At 46.4% G+C, this 21,153-nt stretch overlaps 1 protein-coding gene across 1 annotated transcript in view; it reads left to right on the top strand.

Moving 5' to 3' along the window:
• The first annotated feature begins 2,673 nt into the window (after positions 1–2,673).
• The window catches only part of LOC119162340 (anoctamin-7-like), a 71,659-nt gene continuing 53,179 nt past the window's right edge, over positions 2,674–21,153 (top strand). Inside the window, exons 1-3 of the mRNA XM_075882197.1 lie at positions 2,674–2,875; positions 7,738–7,978; positions 19,130–19,214. Coding sequence (XP_075738312.1) covers positions 2,733–2,875; positions 7,738–7,978; positions 19,130–19,214 — 469 coding nt within the window. The 5' untranslated portion in view covers positions 2,674–2,732. The remainder of the gene's footprint in view (positions 2,876–7,737; positions 7,979–19,129; positions 19,215–21,153) is intronic.

Genomic DNA, 21,153 nt, shown 5'->3' with positions numbered 1-21,153 from the left:
ATAGGCTAGTTGGTGCATGTTACAAGAAAATTAGATGACGCAAATCACCGGGGAAAAATATATAGGCGAAAGGAAAGAGCGCCAATTTCGCTCTTAACTTTCACCCATTTTTTCCCGGCGGTTATTTTCGTCCAATTTTCTTGCAATATACAGCTTTGATGACTTTCGATGTCCAATTTATATTGTTCAATGAAGAGAGCAGACAGGGGCACATTTTATTTATCAAGTGTATATTTGACATCACCGTTTAACAACAAAAAAACTGCAATAAACTGCAAGACGTGAAATGCTGTAGGACATGTGTGTACACATATTTTGCAAATTTATTATTCCCCAGTGTTCGGCACAGTTTAATGAAGAAGGCAGTTTAGAAGCTAGAAGCCACCGAAATCGATATACCACCTTTTATTTGGAGCGCTAAAGGAACGTGGACATAGTTCACAGAGCTTAATTACATGAGAGTTCGTGTAATATATATATATATATATATATATATATATATATATATATATATATATATATATATATATATATATATATATATATATATATATATATATATAGTCGCGTGTGTTCGATCAGCCTCGCTGCTGCTCTTCCGCAATAAAACATCTTTCTTTATAATGCACCATCTAAGAGATTTAGAGAGGTCTCAAAGGAATGCCGTGAGAAGCACAATGATCAAAGCAAGTCGTGAATGAGTGTTGATAAACCTTTGAGTCCAAGCAGGCTACCTGCTTATCTCGTTTTGTCTAAAATTGCTATTCAAGAATACTGCGTACCATAAATCTCGATGCATTCTTTTTTTACATAAAATGCTTTCTTTATTGCGACACGCGTGATATAATTTTGTAAGTGAACGAAACATGTGCACAGAATCCTGATACACCAGTGTTTTTTGTTTGTTTTTTAAGTGCGGGACATGCATTCTCCGAAAATAGCCTTCTTTGAAAAGTTATGTGAATCGGTGGCGGTGCGGTAACGAAAAGCATTTATTCAGTGAAGATATTGATATAAATACAATTGGCTGTTAGTGACGTTGCGTCACGTGTTAGTGCTTTGGGGCTATCGGGATGATAGCACAATCTGGCTATATCTCCCCTTTAGTGTTGATACAGTCTAGAAGTTTAATCTGGTATCAGGCATCGACAAGGTTCGTGGAGTAGTCTCGCTTCTAGACGTAGCTGCTGCTGTACAGCATGGACGCCACTGTCTTCGTGAGCCCGCGGGTATGTTACGACTGCGTAGCATTAGGTCTTCTGTAGAAGTTCAAATTTGCAGTTCTTTGCCAGTTTCTTTAGCTTGATGAACCATTCATTGAATGGCTCGCTTTCTTTCTGGTCCCTTGATCCAAAACGGCATTCATGAAGAATCAAGTTTTCTTTTTTTTTTGCTGGCTTGCACTAGTGTTCAAGTTCTTTTTTTTTCTTTTTCAAAACTCGGACATCATTTTTGTCCTCTTCCGCCTCAAACTTGAAATATCTATACGCTTTCCTGCCTTCTTCGCCAATGCTAACGAGAAATGTTGTGGCCTGCACGTCACTTGGCTGCCCGGTCAATAGAGTAGCTGTGGCAAACAGTTCAAACTCACTCTTCCGCGTTGCCCAGCCAAGCCAGGCGCCAACTGACGTGTCCATGGGCCTCGGCACCGGCAGTAGTGTTGATGGTCCTGGTAGCACTGTTGGCGAGAGGGGCGTTGTCGAGGGCTGCGTCATCGACATCTCAACTGTGCACCGCTGCCACCATGTGACTCACTGGCAGTCGGCTAACGAAAAGCGTTTATTCAGTGAAGTGGGTGATATAAGTACATTGGGCAGTCAGTGACGTTAGTGTCACGTGTTAGTGGCTGGGGGCTATCAGGGTGATAGCACTATCTGGCTACAAGTTCGTTTAAAAATTCCCGCGTCACAACCGTGCAAACAAAGTATATCCTTTGTTTTCACGGTAGAGGCCAATTAGGTGTTAGTGGCAGGTGCGACACTCGGGCCTCTTCGTGACGTCCACATGTCTGGCTGGATAGTAACGCCGGCAAAATAGCGAGAACACCGCCGGCACGCAGAGGGGCGATGTAAGTAGTACGTTACGTTGCGCCACGGCAACAAGATTTACTCTGACAATCAAGGAACGCTGTGCTTGCTGGTAAAAATTAATCACAGAGGAAGGCCACGCAAAGACGTACCGACGAGAAGAACGTCGCTGGACACATTTGCGTTGCTTTGTTCTTTTCGCATGTTTTCGAACGCCTTAATTTGTTTTTTTCATGATAGAAAATTACCACTTTACCGGTGTTTGTGGGGCAAGTTAGACATTGAACGCAGTCAGCCACCGTAGCGCTTATGGTGCTCGGCTGCTGAACCGAAGATCGCTGGTTTTATCTTGGCTGCGGTGGTCGCGTTTCGATAAAGGTGAAATGCTAGAAGCCCGTGCGCTCCATAACTTTTGCAGCCCTCCTGTACGGCATCTCGTAATCATATCGGAGTTCTGGGACGTAAAACCTCAGATAATACTACTATTTGACATTGCTGACATGTCCCCGTTGTGCGTTCTTGAATATACGTAAACACTCGCCCCGATTCAACCCGAGCATTGGCGACTGGAGTGCCCCTTGCGGCGTCGTCAGGACCGTGCGGCGCTTCCAGCCGACCACCGGCCAGTCGTCAGATCGATGTTGCGCCCCGTACGCGGCCGCTGCTCTAAGCTGGCGGCGGTGCAGGGTGCCGGCGAAAGCCTCGATGCCTGCCGGCGGCGCCACGTGCTGGGAAGAGACCTCACAGTGGGCACTGGAGGCGCGCTCCAAGGTCACGCTGCCTGCGGCCAAGCGCAAGAACTCGCTGGCCAGCGTGCTGCGCGACGCAGAAGTGGCTCTCAACCACAGGTGACATTTGCGTCGCTTCATCGTCGGTCGATGAGTGCCCCGAAAGCTGCACGCCTGGCTCGAGGCACGCAACCGTGAAAAGCGGTGTGTGCTCTGGGCGGAATACTATTAGCGATCGCCGCCGTAAAAGCATCCCGCTCATGTCAAACAACCTGTTGGCTTAGCGTCGACGCGTTCCGCTTTTTTTTTCCCCAATAGGTAACCAACGTGTTGCACTCACAGACGAACGTGCTGGAATTTTCGAACTGCGGTGGTAGGAAATGGTGCTCATGTTGATGGCACGTTCTCCTATACTGTGCTTTGTATGTCTCTCTTTCACTGTCATGCACATTCAACGGCTTGAACGAATGAAGGGGTACATTTCCGATATGTCATTTCCTTGCTAGACACAACCGAATGAGTCCAACAGACAGTTAGGCTATAAAAAGCCTAGAGAATATTATATGTAGCATTTAACTGTAGTACTCGTACAATAAGTGGACGTGAATTGAGTTCAACTAATGTGGACGAAAAATTGCCCTTTCTGTCGATGGGATTCAAACCAATGACCTTTGATTTACTCTTCCAATGATCTGATATAACTGACCTACGAAAGATGACGCTGTCACCGGCTCCCCATATGCGAGTAACCGTGCCTTCAGCGTCACCCGTAGGCAACAAACAGGATTATTACGTAATGCAGTGACTTCTGGCTTTTGTATCTGTTGGGCTGATTATGGGAAAACTGGCGATCCCCTGAGACGAAATGTATTGCGTGCATCTCAAGCAGGAAATATTCAAATTTGGGTAGTTAGAACGACATTCCTGCAGCCCGTCGCGCATTTCACTCAGAGCAGCTGCATTAGAATTTAGTGTATACCACAAGATTGGATCGTCCAGAACGTGGAGTGTTCTTCATGGCAACAAGCATGAAGCCATCCCACCAAGCAGCAGAAGTTCAATACTAGTGGTTTAGACCATAGCTTTCGATATTGAGAGATTGAAATAAGGAAGAGGCAACGATGCGATGATAAGTTAACACCTGAAGTCACAAAATCTTAAATGTATTTAACACTTGAATCGTGCATGACGGCGATAATTTTTGCACCCCGTATTTGACTTCTAGTGCCAACTACTCACCAATAGATGACGCCTTCACACTCAAGTTGCCGTTCTAGCCATTATGCAGTTTACAAGAAAATTACACGAGGCAAATTGCCTAGAAGAGTAGGCGAAACGAAAAAGCATCCCACAAAGATAAGGAAAACAAAAAGTACCCTCTTTCCTTGAACCTACTTTTCTCGGTAGTTTATATCGTCTAATTTTCATGTAGCATGCTCCAACTAGCCCCACAACAAGTTTTGCTACATTACGCAGTGTAGCGTAATCAATGCCTTGCGGCAATGACACGAATTAACGATTCCATTTTTTCATAATGTACTTTTGAGAGCAATTACAATTAATGTAGCAGCAGAAGATTAGGTAAATGCGAATTATTGATGCGCTGAGTAGAAGACAGAACGAAAGGCGATATATCGGTGGCTTCAAAATTGCCGTCTGCATTTGACTGTGCCAAACAACGGATAACGATACGTCTACAGGAGCTGCGATTCCGTATACGTCTGGTTAGATGTAAAACTGGCCCCTGTCCACTCTCTTTCCCTAACAATAATAATAGTAAATTGAAGCCTTGACATAATAAAAAAACAGCCTTATTGCACCTGTAATTTGTGCTGTCACAAAATATTCAAGACATTACGATCGAAATTGATTGATTCGGATACAAGTAGTATTTAATAGCAGTACTTATTATTTAATCACGCTTCATCTTATTTGAATAACAGGCACACTAAAAAATGCCAGTATTGCAAATGGAAAACACTGCAATGCTCTACATAAATGTCATGAAGCTAGCAGGCTGGTCCACCATATCAGAGTGAAGTGCAAAAAAAGTTGGATCGCTGATTCGCATTACAATTCAGACACTGATTCGTGCAATATCCATGATGTTTCTTTAAGACAAACGACTGCATCAGTGCAAAAATTTTAATACAAAACTTGACGACATATGCAAAGTTTATTATGGAGCATGAAATGTGGAACATTGGGATGACTGGAAGTCCTGCTTACGCCTACTGCGGCTGCGAGGATATTGTCAAGCGTCGGCTCCTGTGTCTGTTCCCGTTACAGTGAGTAAGGACACCCTCTAAAAGATACACTTCCTACAGTCACTTGTAGTCTCGAGGATTGTCGCTTGACAGAAGAGATTGTCGCCCGTGTGCTCATATTTGGGTGCACGTTAAGAACCCCAGGTGGTCGAAATTTACGGAGTCTCTCATAATCATATAGTTGTTTGGGGACGTGAAACCCCACATATTCATATAGAATAGAGTGTCCTGTCCTTGGCCGTAATCCTGCGAAGCTGGTGTAGACATGGTTCAAAATGAAGGGCTCTAAGCACATGGCTGCACTGTTTAAGGATTTGTAGATTTCACCACACAGTGTGAGCAGTGTAAGAGTTTCATAGCGATGCGTGGCGTTATGGTGTGTTGTTGAAAAAACATGTTTTTGACCAATACCAAACAAAACAAAATTATGTTTAACGCTCCGTACGAATCCCTTGTCCAGAATAGAATGACAGCTGAGCAGTAGGTTCATATAAAGCGTTACGCGCGTGACGCAAAGCACACGTTGTTTACTGTGCCAGATGATCTATTGATTGTGTTACTCGTTGTATGAATGATTAATGATTCGAAGTTGAGCCTCACTGTCAATTTTTTCCCTGTGGCCATAATGCAAGCGTTGTTCAAGCTTATCTCATGGCCCGTCTTCTCGGCCTGCTCTGCCAACGCATTGGTCGCTGTGGGGCCTTTGGCGACGTCTTTCATGCGCTGCTTCAAACACCCGCAAAAAAGCAAGTCAGCTTTAAGGTTGCTTGCTGCCACATGCGCGATCTGCACACCACGTTTTCTACACACGTGGGCTAGGGCTTCGTGTACATCTCGAATGTAAAGAATCGATGCGCGCTTGTTCGCAGACGTTGTGTTGTGCACGGTTCCACTATCTGATTGCTGGTTACGCATGTAGGATTTAGTTGTTTTTCTAATAAAATTGTTGGGCGTCCATTCCTGATGCAGGTCATTTTAAATGGTCCGCAGCTCCGTCAGCAGGCTTCTGGCATCGGAACAGGTGCGAATGGTTCTTTGAACTAAACACCGAATCACTGAGTGTTTGTGGACTACCGGATGGGCTGATTATAGTCGAGCTTTCTACCACAGTGCGTTGGCTTTCGGTACAGAGCTCCGTCGCGGTGGTGTAGAGGTTATGGCACTCGCCTACTAACGTGAAGGTTGCAGGATTGAATCCTGGCTGTGGCGGCTGGATTTTCGATAGAGGCGAAAGTGTTGGAGGTCAGTGTACCTAGATTTAGGTGACGTTAAGGAACCCCAAGTGGGCGAAATGTCCTGAGACCTCAACTACGGCGTCTCCCATAATCATGTAGTTTTTTGGGAGGACGTTAAACCCCAGATATTATTATTATTATTATTATTATTATTATTATTATTATTATTATTATTATTATTATTATTATTATTATTATTATTATTATTATTATTATTATTATTATTATTATTATTATTATTATTATTATTATTATTATTATTGGCACACCTCCCAGGCAAGGCACGTTTTACAGTCCCGTCCAAGAAAAGGAGGCAACCGTCTTCTTTCTTGTTCTACGGTAAGCTTGATGAAAGGGAAGCCCTAGCCCACGTGGCCCCGCCGCGGTGGTCTAGTGGCTAAGGTACTCGGCTGCTGACCCGCAGGTCGCGGGTTCGAATCCCGGCTGCGGCGGCTGCATTTCCGATGGAGGCGGAAATGTTGTAGCCCCATGTGCTCAGATTTGGGTGCACGTTAAAGAACCCCAGGTGGTCAAAATTTCCGGAGCCCTCCACAACGGCGTCTCTCATAATCATATGGTGGTTTTGGGACGTTAAACCACACAAATCAAATCATCATCTAGCCCACGTGCTTGTTTAGAAAACGGGGTGAGCAGATCGCGCATGTGCCAGCAAACAAGCTTAAGGCTGACTTGCTTAATGTGAATAATCTTCTCCCGTGGTAACGCTTTCCCGGTGTCATCTACAATATCATAAGCGCCGATCGCGAAAGTGAAAATTTCTACAAGTGTTTGACGCAGTACAAAAATGACGTAGCCACAGGCCACACAGTGGCTAATGCACTTGCGGAAAATGCCGAGGAGGCAGGCCATGAGATAAGCTAGGACGACGCACGCATGATGGCCACGCGTTGAAGAATTTCATAACGAGACTGGACCTTGAATCATTAATCATTCAAACAACGAGCAACACAATCAATAGATAATCTGGCACACTAAACCACGTGCACTCCCGTATACTTTGCGTCATGCGCTCAACGTTGCACAAGAAACTGCTGGTCAGCCGTCATTCAACAGTGAACAAGGGCTCCGTTAGGATCATGAAACGTAATTTTGCTTTCTTTGGCATTGGTCAGTGACATGTTTTCCCAACAAAGCCTTTGCCTGACCAAACGGTATTCCGTCTATCTCTCGACTACGCTGTAGCTTGTGTGAGAGCCATCTTGTATACGTCTTTCACGCATTTGGTCCCTTTATCAATTTTTACACCGTGTAAACATTTCCGCTCAATACGTTAACGAGGCGGTGCCAAGACTAGCCAGCTTTGCTCCTTGCCTTTCCGTACACTTTCCAACGCTCTCCTGCTACTATACGAAACGTGTCAAGTCCGTTTGTCCGTCGCAGTGACTCCTAACGTAACAAACGTTCTAGCACACGCGGCCCACGTTTCTGAAGATTCGCGTCTGCGTGCACTGTCGCGCAGCGCCAAAGAGGTGGACTACGTGCTGGTGTACGAGTGCGACGATGTGAGCCGCAGCTACCAGGAGGCCGAGTGGGAGCTGCATCGTCGCTACCGCGAGCTCTACGAGGACGCCATGCGCAGCGAGGGACTGCAGATGGACCAGGAACACATTGGCGAGTACGTCTTCCTCAAGGTGCACTGTCCCGTGCAGAGGCTTTGCCAGGAGGCCGAGAACGTGCGCCTGGACCTGCCCCTGGAAGGCGTGAGTGTTTCAGTATACACTTCTCGCAATGGTACTCGCGTATTTTCATATAAGTGCTACAGTGATAGCAAGAATAGCGAAAGTCGGGCTAGTTGGTGGTTCATGCTTGGGATGTTATGTTCATGGGAGTTGGTGTTCATGCTTGGGATGTTCATGCTTGGGAAATTATAGACAAGAACAGAGGAAGAGACGACACCGTGGTGTCGTCTCTTCCTCTGTCCTTGTCTATATTTTTTTCGCTGTTTTTACATCCCAAGAGTGAGAGCAAGGAATTTAAAGTGCATCTCGCCACCCAAGCAGGGAGTGGTTTACTGGCATTCCCTGTACTTCTTAGATATATTCTCCGCGCCACATGAAAAATGGCATGAGAGAATAATTCACTCGTTTTTTTTTTTGCTTTTTCAGAGGCTTTAAACAACCTCCGAAAATACGAAGAACGAGCGCGTTATTCTACCGTCTTTAGAGCCCAATTCGCGACGTCAGCAGTCTGTTGTTACAAAAATATGCTATCGATTGGTCCATATACGCGGAATATCAGTTGCGAGTTTTTCCCCCCTATTTTGCTTTACAATAAAGTAGCGTGCTTACTCTTCCATGTCTCGCTATCATGTGCGATAAATTGATTTCAGTTCATTTTACACGCCTTCGACTGCGCAAGCAGAAATAATAACGCGCAACAAAAAAGTGTGAAGGCTTGATAGGCGCAACGCTTATTGCTGACGTTTTCCGCATGTTTTATGAAGAAGTGACGAGGAGGAGATATCGCTGGCAGGAAGAGTAGAAAAGACGAGGAGGAACCTACTATGTCGTCTTGGAATATGAAGTGCTTTAGCAGCTTATTAACTTAAAACGATAAGGCGTTAAAGCGGCGAAAAGAAAGAAAAAACATTTTTCTGATAATTCTTAAGTCTGCTTATTTTTATATAAGGAGATGGCTCACAGATGAAGCGCCGGCTATTCCTTAGCTCTTTTCAGGCGAAGCATACGAAGTACATTACTAGAAATGACATATAAAAATTTGTGAAAACAACACCCTGATTTTGAGAAATGCATGACATATCACATACACGTTTGGTATCGCAGACACATTATTATGCCCTCTCATAATCATATAGTGGTTTTGGGACGTTAAACCCCACATATCAATCAATCAATCATCAACATTATTATGCCTATATAGGTCATTAGAAAGGAGACTCGTAGAATTATGAGTAACAATATAACATAATCGGGAACTCAAATAAGTAGGTGGAATATGCACATACATGGTTCAGATGCCCATCCCGTACAGACATACCACATGAGTCGCTTTCGGACGTATATATCACGAACAAAACAAGCAGCACCTGACCCCACTATTGAATACCAACATAAACCATGACGCATGGGTACTTTGGCACATTTTATACAACTCGGAACAGCTTTCACAAAACACTTCTCATCCAGAATTCAGTGTGTATCGTCTACAACATGTTCATGCAGTCCAGGCTACAAGGACGGGCATCACCTGTTGCTTGACTGTCACTGGTAAATTAGTCAGACTTGAACAGGGCCCCCGATATCTCACATAACACAAAATTAGGTCCATCAGTCCACCTCGGTGGATCCGTGCTGAGCTGCTGGCCTGAAAGCCACAGGTTCGATCACGGCGGTCACAGTTCGATGGACACAGAATGGTAGAGGCTACTGTACTGTGCGATGTCAAGACTCGTGAAAGAACACCAGATTGTCAAAATTTTCAGGGCCCTCCTGCTACGGCGACTATCGTGGTTTTAGGACGTCAAGCACCACATATTATTATCAATAATATACCCTTATATATTATTATACAATATTCTTTTACAACTTCAAGTGCACTATTACCGACCTCGAAGCGCTGCTCTCTTCCGAGGTTGTTTGTTGTACGTTACTTTCGTTTTCTGCAGATTAATTTTAAGACCTACATTTCTGCTCTCATTGCTTGTCTAACTCCGTAACCATGAGTTGCAATTCGTCCCCTGAGTTACTCAGCGATGCAATGTCATCGGCGAAGCGCATTTTAACTATCCTATTCATGTTGGTAGTTATTTTGCCTTCCTTGTCTCTTAGTGCATACATCCGATTTTTGCCTATCCCAAGTTTCGTATTCCCTGCTTTGACGCTTCCTCCGTTCTTGAGAGCGTGTTCAAATCTCTCGACGTTGTACCTTTTCACATAGCATACTCAAGTTACGTTTATTAGTCAACTTTGAAAGCTCTACCAACTTTATTTTGTCTGTTGTACTTGAGGCTTTGATACTTTGACTCTTTTTAATTAGATTCTTTGTTTCCTGGGACATTTTTGGTGGTGTTTCGTCTAACTATCGTACCTCCAACTTCCACTGCACACTCCGTAATGATACTCGTCTGATTATCATTCATTGCGTCGACGCTAAGGCTGGTTTCCTCGTTAAGAGCCGAGTACCTGTTCTGAAGCGAGACTATGAATTCCTGTACTTTCTCTTTCAGTGCTTGCTCATTGATTGGCTTTTTGAGTATCAGTTTCTGTTGTTCCTACTTCAAATCTAGTCAAATTCGAGAATGTACCGTTCTATAGTCACTGCACCCTATACCTTGCCAAGCACTTCCACATCCTGCACGATGCCTAGGTGTGCACTCAGTATAAAGTCTATTTCGTTGTTATTTTCACCATTAGGGCTCCTTCATGTCCACTTGCGGTTTCCTCGTTTTCGGTAGAAGGTATTCAAAATCCATAAATTATATCGTTCTGCGAATTCTAATAGTAGCTCTCCTCTGGCGTTTCTAGTACCGATGCCATAGTCTCCCACTGCCTTGTCTCCAGCCTGCTTCTTCTCTACCTTTGCATTAAAGTCTCTTATCAGTATAGTATACTGTGTTTTTACCTTACTGCCTATTCCAAGTCTTTATAGAAGCTTTCAACTGACGCGTCATCATGGCTGGATGTAGGCGCGTAAGGCTGTGCCACCTTCTTGTATCTTTTATTGAGTTTAATTACAATACCTACCACCCTTTCATTAATGCTATAGTATTCCTCTATGTTGCCAGTGATGTTTCTGTGAGTAAGAAACCCCCCTCCCAGTTTTCTTCTGTCAGCCAAGCCCCGATAGCAAAGGACGTGCCCATTCTGTAGCACTGTATAAGTCTCATCTGTCCTCCTAACCTCACTGAGTCCTATTACACCCCACTTAACACCCTCCAGCTCATCGATTAGTACAGCTAGACTTGCCTCGCTAGATAAGGTTCTAGCGTTAAACGTTGCCAAGTTCAAGTTCCAATGACGGCCTGTCAGAGGTCATACCACAGCAATTAAAGTGCTTTGAAATTTTGAAAGAAGACACTGAAATTTGCGATGAGTGTTTAGTGAAATGCAAGCGAAGTTTATACCACGCTTATGTGCGCCAAACGCTAACAATTTCTGTGGCAAAACATGCACTTTTGAACTATTGCAAGAATTTACAATTTTCGCAAAAGTAAGTTGCTTCGATATCAGAAACTTAAACATGGATCACGAAAAGCATATATATTTGCAGAATATGCATTTACAAGAAGCATTAGCAAGAAGTTCTAGGATAGCTGACTCTTCGATTTTCGCGATGAATGCACGTGCTAAATACTTGAAGTGTAACTACCTTTTCGGTACACGGCTTCAAGTGCTATTCACAAATGCGAAGTACCAAACTAAAGAATGACGAAATACCTGGCATGCCATGTACTTATGCGTTTTTCGATGAGTTGAGAAACCACGCCGCAGGCTGAACGTGAAATGAAATCGTCAGACTTGCAGGTCGCGGGTTCGAATCCCGGCTGCGGCGGCTGCATTCCCGATGGAGGCGGAAATGTTATAGGCACGTGTGCTCAGATTTGGGTGCACGTTAAAGAACCCCAGGTGGTCGAAATTTCCGGAGCCCTCCTCTACGGCGTCTCTCATAATCATATGGTGGTTTTCGGATGTTAAACCCCGCATATCAATCAATCAATCAATCAATCAATCAACCAAAACTCTAGAAGTAAGCGGCTCAACGCTGTTTTCGCTACTATTTGCCCTAATATCCTTTCGGGAGATTACGAATATGCGCCAATGACTGACTGGCCAAGCGTCCTTCCATGTGCTCCGCCACTTTTACTACTTCATTCACTGTTTTTATTAAAAAGCATTTTATTGGAAGCACGTTCGGCTTTTTCACGGCCATCTTGTATTTTGATCCATGACCACCTTCACCCTTCGCATCTAGTCGGATTACGTTTTACCGTGGGGAGAGGGTGCTATCTCAGGATATGTCGACATTTTATGCAGAATTCAACGTAGAAGCGCCACTCTGTTGCTAACTCCGTGCCGAGATTCCGCCGGAATGGTTTAAACAATAAGACAATGTCACTATCTACTATTTCGTTCACAAGTTTTGGACAGAAATATCTCGGGTCGCGTTCGCAGAGGTGACATGCTGGTGTCTTCCACGTCCACTCGTTCAGTGTATGTGGTCGCGCCACGCGCTTGTGTCGTATTCGAGTGATCGTCACTCCTCGCATAGCTTTTTTGCACAAGATATTACTAGGAATTCAAGCAGCTTATGAGTTGGCCCTGGTGGGTGGTACAACCAAAGGTTAAACTGCCGATCACCATGTTTTTTTCAGCAATATTTCCAAAATCATTTCTTAAGTTTCGCATGGTTTATATTCAAAAGCTAGCAGCGTATTTCACAGTCATGTACAACAATCAGACGCCCATTTTCATTGTCATAATGTCGTTACTGTAGTGCGATACCTGATATTTTAATCATTTATTATTACTCTTGTGTCCCTTACATTGGTCCACACAGTATGTGCTTTGACGAAAAGAGAATTCCACGTCAACGTCAAACAACATTGCGTCACTCATAACTAACACACTCCGCGGGCAATATTTCTTGTCTCCCACAACTGAAGTAAAAAGGATGCTTGGAATAAAGGCTGACTGTCAGTAATATAAAGTTCATGCTTCGTTTCAAAATAGTACTTTTCTTTGAGTGTTTTTGCTGTAAATGAAATTAATTTTAAGAACATATAGGGTCACAATGACAACGTTCCTGTTTTTTTTTTGTTGATATTGTAGTGCCATCATCACCATAATCATTTTTTCCATCACCGCGCCGCGTCTCTCGCGCAGCTGGCGCTAGCTCGAGCTGCGCGAGATTTAGAACGAGCTGATAGCCGACGCTGGTAGCCGACGTGGCTCCGCTTCAGGCCTAGAATAAAGTGGCGAGATCGGCACGGCCCCATCGGCCGCCTTCGACGTCATCTCGCGTCTCCTCTTCTCTCGCCGCTACATTTGGTGACCCGGAGAACACGCCCTTCACCGAGCGGCCGCGGCCATGTTCCCGCAACTCTGCCCGCCAGTGCCACCATTCCAATCGACCTACCCCAAGGTATGGTTCATGCAGCTCGATGCTGTTCTGGCGCTGAATGGCGTCACGGACCAGCTGCAGATGCACGCCATTCTTCTCGACGCCCTTCCGGTAGAGTTGCGCCATCTCGCTACCACTTCAAGCACCAGCCCGCAGCCTTACGATGCCCTCTGCACTGCAGTGCTCGCCCGCAGCGGCAACACATACCGTCCGCTTCCGTTTACTCGCACCAGGCAGGTTTCCCCGGCGTCGCAGAGCAAGGTACGCACGCAAGCGCACGCAGAGCAAGCGACGCCACGCGACACCGTGGCCCTCGCCGTTTCCGCGACCACCAGCTCAGACGTCTCGGCCTCCTCCTCGCCGCAGCTGCTGGTCAGCTCCTCGACGGTGCCCCCTGCCGCTCCGCCACCTGCCACTGGTGCCAGCAATGGCCTGCCGGGTGCCTCGCCACATTCCACTCGCACCTCCCCGGCCAGCAGCCGACCACCCTCGGCGTCCCCGCTCCCCGCCCCTGTCCCTGTCTCTGTTTCGTGGTCTACGACGGGCCCCAGCGCCGTGTCTTCGCGGAGCCAGAGCCTGCCCTCATCGTCGGCGTCGACACCGACAAACACCAAAGCAACTGCCACCGTCGCCCCTCTGCCCGTGGCGCCGCAGCAGGCACCTGCGTCGAGACCCGGCGTCGTACAGGTGGTTTCGGCCAGCCCCAGTCCTCGCACCTCTGGTGCCCCCCTGCTCATCCAGCCGAAACAGCCACAGATCGTGCCCAAGCTGTCGAGCGGCAGCGCGAACATGACGACGCCTTCGGCAGCGGCGACCACCTGGTCCCAGTCTCCCCGGGCGGCCCAGCACAAGGCCACACCGCGGCCCGCGCCTGTACCGGCGCCGCAGCCTGCGACCACGGTGCAGCGCGGAGCCGCGATGGGGCTCAACACGGGGAGTCCGCTGCTCATCGGGAACCCCGCGGCAGCGCAGCCGGGCATGTTTCCGGCTGGACCTGCGCACGGCACTTTCCTGCTGAACCAGTACATTCCGAGCCTGGGCCACAGCCCGATTCTGATACAAGGCACACTGGGGCAGACCCAGAGCTCTCTGGGACAGATACAGGGGGTCCAGCTGGCCCTGCGGCCACCCCATGCCACGGGCCTGACCCTGGGACCTCAGACGGGGCCCAGGCCCCATGGGGAACATCCAGGACCGCCTGGCACCCCGACGCTTGTCATTCCACAGAACCTGGGGCCAAGGCCCAACATCTTTCTGGCACCGCCACGCATAATGTCGCCCCCCTCGTTTGCCATAGTCCCGGGACAGCCACTGACGCTGCAACAGCTGCAGGCCATGCTGCCCACGCAGACCATGCTGGCCCAGCCCACACTCGGTGCGTTCCAGACGGACCAGCACCAATCCCTGGTGCAGATACTGACGTTCACCCAGCCGCAGATACTGGCGCATGCCCACCATCACCACCACCACCACCACCACCATCATGGGGCCCTGTCGGGACCTCTAATCTCGACAGGCGGCAGTATAGTGTCCTCTGCACCCAGCGCCAACATTGTCACCCACCATCCTGTCATGACCTCGCGACACACGGTCCACTCTCGGCCTGTCCGACCAGGTCACCATGAGACCCGCTTGTCGGCTACCACAGCGACCCGGCACTTCCTCCTGCGTCCTCTGCGCAACTCCCAGAGTCGCCCACCAGAGACCCGCTGCTTACCGATGGCCCATCAACGTTGACAAACTGGACTTGCCAAAGGAACACTTTATGGACTGCCGTTCATGTACATAGCATTTGTCGCCCTCTTTCTTTTTTTCATATGCCTTCAAATCGCGCAAAGCGCTAGGGGGGGAGCCCTGTAGTGCCATCATCACCATAATCATTTTTTCCATCACCGCGCCGCGTCTCTCGCGCAGCTGGCGCTAGCTCGAGCTGCGCGAGATTTAGAACGAGCTGACACGCCTGGCGTGGCGGACGCTGGTAGCCGACGTGGCTCCGCTTCAGGCCTAGAATAAAGTGGCGAGATCGGCACAGCCCCATCGGCCGCCTTCGACGTCATCTCGCGTCTCCTCTTCTCTCGCCGCTACAATATGATATATAAGGAGATGTCAGCGCACAAGTACAGAGCTGGCTACTCCTTAGCCCTTGGGTGAAAGTTGAACACGTATATTAAAGGAAAACATAAAGAGCAGTGCATAGAAAATAGAACACCCGAGCACACACATGCAAAAACACTCATACGCACATATCTAACAGCACCAACACAATGAAGGAAGTGTTCGAAAGTCAACTAATTATGTATCTGGTATTGTCCCTCGTTAACATTCGATCCAACTGGAAAAAAATAGCATCACACACGTCTGTTCCTTATGAAGATGTATTCGCTCGTGTGTGTACTTCAGCATACACAAAACGTCCATCATAAAATCAGCTAAATGAGCGAGTGAAAAAAAAATGGAACATTTTTACGTGCTATTAAAAGTTACCTCACCATGCCATAAACGACAAAAAATGGCAGCATATCCACGGAGTGATTGATGAAGAGTGGGGCGAAGCATCCGTCCGTCCATTCGTTCTTGCTTCCGTCCATCCATGCGTGCGTCTGTGTGGCCGCCCGTGCGTCCATCCGCCCGTCCGTGCGTGTGTCTGTTCGTGCGTCCGAACGTTCATCTGTGCGTCCGCCCCTGCTTTCGTCCATGCATCCGCTTCTGCGTCCGTTCCCGCGTCCATCCTTCCATGCGTCTATCCGTTCATGCAGCCATCCGTGCGTTCGTTCATGCATCTGTCTGTGTGTCCGTTCGTCCACCTATTCAACACTCCAAGTACCATCATCTCGAATCTTTTCCTCATATATTCCTCATATAGAAGCACCACCATACAGCGGACATTCCCAGGAATGAACGAGAGAAGGCACACGCACACTTTCTTACGGCTTGCGCTTCGGGTCCACGTCCCACCTTTAACCATCTCGAGTTCATGGTATATACTAGTTCACTGTATTCGTGGCACTGTGGCTCAACGCTCGCTAAACCTTTCTAAAACCTAGGAGGTTACGCCCAGCGAGTATAACGTAGCAACCCTTTCTTGTCAGATAGTGCTCAATGTACATGCCAATGGTTGCTAAGGGTTAATGAGAGACAGGAGAATTCGGCTTTTAATAACGCGCACGCTGCGAATTTTTTATTGTTCAACAACGCGCAGAAGAAATCTCTCACCGGCACCACCTTGGAGGTCAAAACGTAAGACTGGTTACACACTACGACTATTACTACTACTACGAGGGACTAACGGTTGCCACTTTAAGGAGCTTCACCCCTAAAAAGAAGCCGGAGTTTGATCCCTTCTTTGCAAAAGGGAATGTTCGGTACCTTGCGCTTCTCTTTGTTACCATCGTAATGTGAACGTACTGGGACACGAAAAAAAAATCAGTTAAGATATCTCACTACTTCGCGTTGATCGTCTTTCTGCTCATCATCTTGCAGTTAGGCAGCCACGATAGAGCACAAATCGACATATTGATCTGGCATATGCCAAAAGACAGCCTCGTTCGTTCTTTGAGACGGCCCTCACACGAACACGCACGCAAACACACACTAAGAACGGCGAGGGTCAGGAAGAGGGGGAGAAGGGATAAAAATGTGGAGGCCACCTTCATTTTAAGCGACAACCGAAGCCGGCGTTCTTCGACTTTCCGGGAGTGGCCCGTTGTATTTGCGAAGCGTTATGCGAAAGCGAGTAAACACGCAAAAAAAAAAACAACCGACGAAAACTTGAAACCAGACAACAGTTTAAGCACGTGCCGTTTGAATCGATCTGTTTGAGACGACACACCACGTCGACGTCGGAGCCATCTCGACCATCTTTCCCGCATAACCGGCTTCCCAGCAATGCCTCGAATGCTCGTCCTTGCCCGACGCACTTGTGGCCCGAGGTCTATATCGAACGCTCTCTCGCCACGCAGACCCGCTGCCGCGGTGACATTTGCGTAGACGCCGTGGTCTGTCGCTCGCTGCGCCCGATTATATCGCTGAAAGTAGGAATACGTTCTATGCGGTGAACGCATTACGGGAATGGCGATATTCGGAGTATACAGTGCGTCGCTCTTGTTCAGCTGAAATACGTGGCGCAAGGTTGACAAAGAGAAAAAAAGACGACACAGAAAGAGCGGCAACCTTTTCTTAAACAATAACCAATAAACCTAGCACGGCAAGAAGCAGAAGCGAACAAGTGCACGTAATCCTGAGCCTGAGTAGAAGGTAAAACAGACTGGAAAGGGCCCCTTGTAGAAGAAATGAAGCTTAACAGTACGTTATGTTGGGCTAGTTGGTACATATTAGGCTAAAATACGTGGCGCAAGTTTGACAAAGAGAAAAAAAGACGACACAGAAAGAGCGCCAACCTTTTCTTACTCAGGCTCAGGATTACGTGCACTTGATCGCTTCTGCTTCTTGCCGTGCTAGGTTTATTGGTTATTGTTTAAGAAAAGGTTGCCGCTCTTTCTGTCTCGTCTTTTTTCTCTTTGTCAACCTTGCGCTACGTATTTCAGTCTAATATGTACCAACTAACCCAACATAACGTACTGTTAAGTTCTTGTTCAGCTTGCGCAGGTTCCGATATTGAACGCTGATGGTCGTCTTCCTCCCAGCATTTGTTTACCTTGGGGTGACAGAAAAGCATGACACATATAATGCGAAAATGTGAAAGCGGCGACGGCTGAAAATGTATCTACGGAAGAAAAGTCTCAATCGACAATGTAATTGGCGGTGAAGTGACGGCTACCTCAGGTATCAATTAAAATTCGTAAACCCACTACAACCGTGCGTATCAAAAAGCTGCGCCTTCAAACAGGCTCACTGTGAGGTATCCAAGAAAAAAATATGGATCGCCTGACCTGTCATTTATCGACCGAAGAAACGCGACGCTTCGATCTTACAGAGTGAGATGGTAATCACAAAAGCACTCCTTTCACGTTGTCAATGAGCGCAGTTAGCCTTGAGATCTGGATAGGGATAGTGGCGTTCAATCTAGCGCGTGGAATCCCGGCAAGCTTGCGCATTTGCGACGCACAGTGTTAGCAGCCGACCTGCAACCTTGCCAATATGCGAGAGAGAAACATATTAATGAAGAGCTGTATATGTTTCCCAAGCTATTCGCCTGACGTGCTACTCCAGTTGCTAGGTGATGATTATGATATATGTACTGATAAGCACGTAACACATACAGCCACACACACATAGACTACAATATTTGTGAAATTTCGTTGAGGCTCTCAGTGCACCAGCACATTACGTGCCACGAAAGCGCTGTGCCGAAATGTGGAACGCTTGTCTCTGGTAATACAAAATAGGCAAAGTGGTTTCTTACAGTAAGTTCATTTGAGGGCGCTGCTTTCTTTTGCGGGTGGGAGCGTATAGTCATGGAATATTTTTAATATTTTGAGGGCTTCCTTTATGAGCCGGAACAAATGAAGAGCAATCAGTGTATTTTTGCAAATAGAGCAGGTATATGTCATTTGATAGTGACTACATATGCCTAATTGACATTTAGATAATTACACTAGTACTTTTCAGGTTATGAATATGATTGTTACTAATTATTTAAACCTCGATAACAAAATATCGGTGAGTACTCCAGTGCACTATGAATAATGTGCACTCGCGGCTTGCTTCGCGTAACGCCGTTGCACTTATTTAAAATCATGCTGCGATATTCTCAACCTTTTTGAACGCATTAACATAAAAAAAATAATCTGAACTCTTTTTTTTTAACGCAGCTTCTGATCGAAGACAACATAGACGACGAAGAACAGCAGTGGATACACGAGAAAGTAGCAGCTATGTTCGACATGGGTGTGAATTGTAAGTTTCCTTTTATCGCAATCTCAAACAAGACTAACAGAAACATGCACTTTGATGTCCCTAATAGAATGCCCGACGTAAAAATAAAAAAAGCGTTTTTAGGTGAAAAAAAAAAAGAGAAGACAGAGGTTCGTACCAGCGATTCAAGGGCTTAACTGCCGTCGAGCGGGTTTATTATATTTGTCATTTAATGAATTGGCACACCTTCGATCGCCCAGCTTGTAGAATAAATTTCTTGTAGAGGCGATTGTGTACCGTCTATTTTCACAATTTTCGTTCTGTTTTTCTTGGTGTTGTTGCTTTTGTCGTTTGTTTTGGTTGTGCGATGAATATCTTGAGCTGTTATTCAGCGCTCGTGTTTTGTCATCTCGTAGCAGCACGATTTTAATTGCCTGCGTAAAAAAAGCAAATAGATACATTTCGCATGTCGTACACCGTCCGTATACAAGTAATCAAGGTTATCTTCCACGCTTAATACCTTGGTGACAAAGCACCCGTTTAACACTTCCCAAGGGTCGCGAGTTTGAATCCCGCCTCTGGTGGTCACATTTCGATGGAGAGAATATTGTAGAGGCCCGTGCACTGATATTTAGGTGCATGTTAAAGGACAACAGATGGTCAAGATTTCCGGAGCCCTGATTACGGCGTCTCTCATAAACATATATTGGTTTTGGAACGTAAAATCTCGGGAAATTAATAATAATAATAATAATAATAATAATAATAATAATAATAATAATAATAATAATAATAATAATAATAATAATAATAATAATAGTATTAACCCACTCATTTTCTCAGAGGTGAAAATTATGCTAGAGTACCCCGTGCCTCATAATCACATCGCGGTTTCATAATCAATCACGGCGCGTCCAGTTGTCAATGTAGACATGCGCGCAGTGGGCATGCCAAACCGCTGAACCGAATGCGCGCCCCTGTCAATTATTGAAGTGGGCGCATTACACCATTGCGAGTGCATGCCTCCGTTTCGGGTTTCACTTGACGCCAATAGTAGAATAACATAAACTAAAAACCTGAAAGAACAAGGATAAAGCCGATTCCTCTGAGGCCTGAGCGTTGATTCAGCACCCGCAATATTTCTTGAACGCTCCGCCGCGGTGGTCAAATGGCTACGTTACTCGGCTACTGACCCGCAGGTCGTGGGTTCGATTCCCGGCTGCGGCGGCTGCGTTTCCGATGGAGGCGGAAATGCTGTACGCCCGTGTGCTCAGATTTGGGTGCACGTTAAATAACCTCGGGTGGTCGAAATTTCCGGCGCTCTCCACTACGGCGTCTCTCTTAATCATAGGGTGGTTTTGGGACGTTAAACCCTACATATTAATCAATCAATTAATCAATATTTTTTGAACCGAACAACTTATCAGACCATAGCACCTGATAACATGCGCTTATATGCATTGTAAAGCGAGTCTGAAAAACGGCAGGAAGGGTAAGATGGAAGCTTGCAGTGAAAAAAATCCGTAAGCAGGGGTTGCGTGCTCGCAACGACGTTTCGACAAGTGTACTCGTCTTCTTGAAGCCCTTCCAGTCTTGAAGAAGACAAGTTCACTCGTCCACACATTGGCTCGAGTGCACAAACCTTGCTTACAGATTTTTTCAAAGAGTTCGATGCGTGAATTGAAACCGCGCGACAGTCATGCAAGTGCAAATTCGAAAAAAAAAAACGCAAGCAGGTGACCACATTTGACCATGCCACTACGTATATCCTTAAAGCTAAAAAAAAAAGTGCGAGATGGTTCATTCACAAGTCAGTTATTTTCATGGGCAGGCGGGGCGTCAAAAGCAGACTGGCAGAGCCTGTATAGGTGAATTGTAAAGCACATAGTTTACCTTGGACTTAATTACATGCTTTCTTCGTGTTCCGTCACAAAACCTATAACAAATCATTCGTGTTGATGTTCGGCTTCCAGTAGGCACG

This window comes from Rhipicephalus microplus, chromosome 2 (genome assembly GCF_043290135.1).
Source record: "Rhipicephalus microplus isolate Deutch F79 chromosome 2, USDA_Rmic, whole genome shotgun sequence".
Taxonomy (NCBI): Eukaryota; Metazoa; Arthropoda; class Arachnida; order Ixodida; family Ixodidae; genus Rhipicephalus; species Rhipicephalus microplus.
Note: the sequence above shows the minus strand (reverse complement) of the source record. Positions and strands in the feature narration are given on the sequence as shown.